The sequence below is a fragment of the Gossypium arboreum genome, chromosome 2 (genome assembly GCF_025698485.1).
Source record: "Gossypium arboreum isolate Shixiya-1 chromosome 2, ASM2569848v2, whole genome shotgun sequence".
Classification (NCBI taxonomy): Eukaryota; Viridiplantae; Streptophyta; class Magnoliopsida; order Malvales; family Malvaceae; genus Gossypium; species Gossypium arboreum.
In genome coordinates, this window is record NC_069071.1 from 21,992,391 (window position 1) to 21,997,417 (window position 5,027).

The following is a 5,027-nucleotide window of genomic DNA, read 5'->3' on the forward strand; positions in this document are numbered from 1 at the left end:
CATGAACTTTCAAACTGGTTCGGGATTCAATCCTGGAGACAATCCTTCCAATTTGGTTATACCCGATCTAAATGTAGTTGAGAGAGAAGAAATGAGACTCGAATCATCAAGGCAATTAGAGAACATTGTAGATGGTTAGAGGAGAAATTTAGGGCACTAGAAAACGCTGATAATCGCTAGGGAATGGATGCTAAGGACTTAAGTTTAGTCCCAGATTTGGTACTTCCCCATAAGTTCAAAATGCCGGAATTCGAGAAGTACAATGGGACTACTTGCCCGGAAGCCCATTGTAATAACCCAAATTTACCTGGGCCCATAAATAATAAAAATAAAAACAAAATTTATTTAAAAATAATAAATTCCATTTAGCAGTCCATTTACAATAAAATAGGTCTAAAGGCCCAATAGCCCAAACTCGGTTACACTTGTAGCCTAACTGGTCTAAACCCAAAATTAACCCTATACCCGTCTACACCCTAAAAATTTTAGCCCAAATACCTAAAACCCAACAACTAAACCCAAATTAGTAAAGCCTAATAAGGCCCAAACCCTAAACTGAAACAGGAAACCCTAGGGTTTCCAGAAGCTTCGCGCCGCAAACATCATGCCCCTTCGTCTGGCAACGTTTCAGTGACCCCTTATCGACGCCTCCATCAGAGCTGTGACTACCGTAATCTGCGCCTAAATTGACAGATTTCGCTCTGGCATTTGCAAAATAGGAAAGAAGAACAACAGAGGCAATCCAAATATGGAAGGGAATAAAATCAAACAGATAGAATATTATTTTCAGTGGCTATAAAAGCACGAATCAAAATGATGTAAAGGAGAGAGTTTATATATAGGCATATATAAAAAAAAAATACAGTAGTTTGTCAAGAATACAAAGTTTTTAGCAGGCATATACAATAAAAATTAAAAAACAGAGGTAATTTACTTTTATTTTGTTTTTCTACGATTACATACAAATATTGCTAAGAGTATAAAAGAGAACTTACTGACAGATTCGCATTGAGAAACAAAGGCATTTAGCCTTCCCTCCGCAGTGTCTGTGTGGCCAGCGATAATGCGTGGGCACTTGCAATCCAAGGGTTTGAGGTCGAGACCGAGTTGGAGGTCTCCTCTTTTAGAGGATTTTAAAGTTTTTTTTAAAAAAATTGATTACCAAATGAATTTTGGGTTAAGTTTTGGCATATATAGCATAATAAAAACGATGTCGTTTTGGCTTAGTCAATAAGCACTGAAATGACACCGTTTCAGTAGAGGATCCGCGCGTTGACCCGTGACCCATAAAGGATCCGCGTGTTTTTGATAAATGGGCAAATTGATCAATCGATCCTTTCGTATTTTTAAATTTTATAACTGCACTTTATTTTTATTTTAAATTGGCCTTAACCTTTTACGTTTGTTTCAATTTAGTCCCTCTGGTCACTATAAGACTTATATTTAGTATGTAACGATAATGCATGTATATTTGATATTATCTATGATCACATATGCATAAAATGTTGACGTATATTGTGCAATTTATGCTATTACTCATCATCTCTGTTATATTTGCATGGAATGTTAAAATAGGTATCATATGGGTTAATTTATGTAATATTGATCCTTTGTAATATGTTAAATGCATCATCACTTTAAAGAATTTTTATAATTCATTTGATCCAAAAAGGATTTTTTAAAAAAGGATAAGGCAATGTTTTTTTGTAGTTAGAAATTCGGGAAGTAGTGCCCTAACATGTTGGGTTGTAATTTCCCGTTTGTCTAAATGCCTAAAATACCCTTCTAAACGATTTTATAAATACTTCCAAATTTCTAGCATTAAAGACAGAAATTTATTCAATTTGGTACCAATTTTTTGGGTATTACGAGGGTGCTAACCCTTCTTCGTATGTAACCGACTCCCGAACCCATTTTCTTGATTTCGTAGACCAAAACAAATGATTTCAAACAAAAAGTGCTTTGAAGGCGGTTCAATCACACTTAAACCGATTGGCGGTGACTCCCGTTTTCGTTTTTTTAAAAAAAGGCTCCTTTTAAAATGGTTTCGACACTCATATTACCATGTTCTACAGACAGATGACTAGTTATGTAAACAATGATCAATTATTGATCCATTGTTTTCAGGATAGTTTGGTTGAGGCAGCGGCCAAGTGGTATAATCAACTGAGCCAGGCCAAAATAAGTTCATGGAAGGATCTTGTACAAGCCTTCATGCAGTAGTACAGTCATGTGACTGACATGACTCCGGATAGGATCACGCTGCAAAACATGGAGAAAAAGCCTAATGAAAATTTTAGGCAATATGCACAGAGATGGAGAGAGGTGGCAATGTAAGTTCAACCATCGTTGTTGGAGAAAGAGACTACCATGTTGTTCATCAACACTCTAAAGGCTCCATTCATCACTCACATGATTGGGAGCACCACTAAAAGCTTTGCGGATATAGTCATGGAGAATGCAATAAGGGGTGGCAAAATCGAGAGGGAAGTGACCAAAAGATCGGCCCCAATGAGAAAGGATAGTGAAGTAAATAACACAAGCACCTTCAACATGAAGGCAATCACAGTTGGTCAACCTAAAACAGCTGTGGTTGAGCAACAGAGTTCTCAAAGGCAGGAGTCCGGTACAAGGCAGAATTCTGAAAGGATGCAGTTCAAACCTATCCCTATGACGTATCGTGAGCTTTATCAAAGCTTATACGATGCACATACTATTGATCCTTTTCACTTGAAACCACTGCAGCCCCCATATCCCAAATGGTATGACACAAACACCAGAAGCGAATACCATGCTAGAATACCGGGGCATTCGATCGAAAACTATACCGATTTTAAGAAGGCCGTAGAGAGGCTTATTAAGATAGGGGTAGTGAAGTTCGACAATACCCCTAATACTGAAAACTCATTGCCAAATCATAGCGATCAAGGAGTGAATGCCATTGGCAAATCCAGTGAGAGGAGAATGAAAGAAGATGTTGCTGAGGTAAGGATGCCAATAAAGGTGATTTGGGAGGAGATGATGAAGAGAGGTATGTTAACCTCTAAAAACTAGAGAAGAGAAACAAGGAACTATGGTGAGTTCTATGAGAAAGAAGGATATGAAGTTCAAGATTGTGAAGAATTCAAGGCCTTGGTGCAAGGCTTTATAGACAACAAAGAGCTACAAATTTTTGAAGGTAGCTCTTGTGAAAAATAAGTATGTGTGCTGGAAGATGAACAGAAAGGAACTAGCCGGCCAAGGATTATTATTTCCCTGCTGGGGATTAATGAAATGGGGGCACAAATGGTGCCTAAGGTCATTATCCATAGGCCTACGTTTTTCTGTTATAAGGATAGCAAGAGGGTACCATGGAGTTATGACTACAGTGTGACAGTGCCGGAGGAGGAGAGTATAGCCAATACGTCTAAGGATGTACAAGTTCAGGGTTCCCATACACGGAGTGGGAAGCAGTATGATACGGTGGGCATCATAGAAGAGCCCACAAAAACAAAAAATGTTATTGCGGAAAAGGAGAAAGAGGCTGAAGTGCCTGTCAATGAGCGAGTAAAGGAGGAGGAGGCTAAGGAATTTCTAAAGTTCCTTAAGCATAACGAGTATAGCATGGTCGAGCAGTTGCATAGGCAGCCGGCTCGCATATCAGTATTGGCTCTATTTTTGAGTTCTGAGGTGCATCAGGAAGCATTGATGAAGGTGCTCAACAAAACATATGTCACCCATGACATATCCGTTAACAAGCTGGACCGGTTGGTTAATAACATAAGTGCGAATAATTTCATCTACTTTAATGATGATGAAATCCCACCGGGGGGCAGGGGGTCAACTAAGGCCTTGCACGTCACCACTCGATGCAAAGGGTACACACTCCCAGGTGTGCTCGTCGATAATGGATCGGCTTTGAATATTCTACCGTTGTCAACATTGAACAGATTACCTATTGACGGTTCTCACATGAAGACATGTCAAAATGTGGTAAGTGCCTTCAACGGTACAGAAAGGAAGGTGATGGGAAGGATTGACATCCCCTTGGAAATTGGGCTGAGTATATATGAAGTAGACTTCTTGGTAATGGATATCAAGCCTTCCTACAATTGCTTATTAGGGAGGCCATGGATACACTCAGCGGGAGCGGTGCCGTCATCGTTGCACCAGAAATTAAAGTTAGTGACAGATGGACGGTTAGCAACCATCAATGTAGAGGAGAACATTATAGCTGCAGTCACTAGCAAGGCCCCTTATGTCGAGACGAACGAAGAGTCTATTGAGTGTTTCTTTCGCTCTTTAGAATTTGTGAATGCAACCTTTATTTCAGAAGGGAGTCAGCTACCGGTGCCAAAGATAGCAAGAGCTACGAGGATGGCTCTACAAATGATGGTGGGAAAGGGAGCCTTACCAGGAATAGGGTTAGGAGAATACCTGCAAGGAGGGACTCAAATTCTAGAACTAAAAGAGAAGAGAGATCGCTTTGGTCTGGGCTTTAAGCCAGACTATAAACAAAGGAAGAAGGAAGTTGAGAAGCGCCAAGAGGGAAGAAGGGCGCACTTTAATGGAAGAGAAGTAGAGTGGGAGTCGATGACATTCCCTCCAATATCCCAAACCTTCATATCAGGAGGGTTACTTATAGAAGAAAGTCATCAGATTAATACTATACACAACGAAGGATCGAAGTAAGGAAACCTTGAGGGCATTCGCCCTTACGAACCGATAAGCTCTCTGAACAATTGGAGTACAGAGGAACTTCCTGTAGTCTTTAGGAATTTTTCAGAGTAATTCTCGAAACATTCTTGTTACTCTAGGGCCTAGGAGTAATAGGATTACATTTGTGGAATGGGCTTACGATCATCTATTATTTTTTAATAAAACATAACTTTTATCAATTTGAACGAGTATTGTTTCATTTTTATCAACCAATATTCCGTTAAACTTTTGCAATTATTATTCTTTCATTCATAGCATATAAATAAGCATTCTTAAATTCATTCATTCTTTCTATATTCTTTATACTTCACAGGTCCCTAGATATCAAT

The 5,027-nt window shown here is 39.2% G+C and overlaps 1 protein-coding gene across 1 annotated transcript; it reads left to right on the forward strand.

The window, feature by feature from the left end:
* The first annotated feature begins 2,451 nt into the window (after positions 1–2,451).
* On the forward strand, positions 2,452–4,671 carry LOC108466174 (uncharacterized). Its single transcript, XM_053022171.1, has 4 exons — positions 2,452–3,031; positions 3,215–3,693; positions 3,739–3,988; positions 4,103–4,671. The coding sequence occupies exons 1-4, from the start codon at positions 2,452–2,454 to the stop codon at positions 4,669–4,671; spliced, it is 1,878 nt and encodes a 625-aa protein (XP_052878131.1).
* The last annotated feature ends 356 nt before the right edge of the window (positions 4,672–5,027 follow it).

Coding starts and splice junctions, on each gene's coding strand:
- LOC108466174 (XM_053022171.1), top strand. CDS start 2,452: ATGGAGAATGCAATAAGGGGTGGCAAAATCGAGAGGGAAGTGACCAAA. Junction 3,032..3,214: donor GGAGGAGATGATGAAGAGAG/GTATGTTAACCT, acceptor GTGTGCTGGAAG/ATGAACAGAAAGGAACTAGC. Junction 3,694..3,738: donor ATCAGGAAGCATTGATGAAG/GTGCTCAACAAA, acceptor TCCGTTAACAAG/CTGGACCGGTTGGTTAATAA.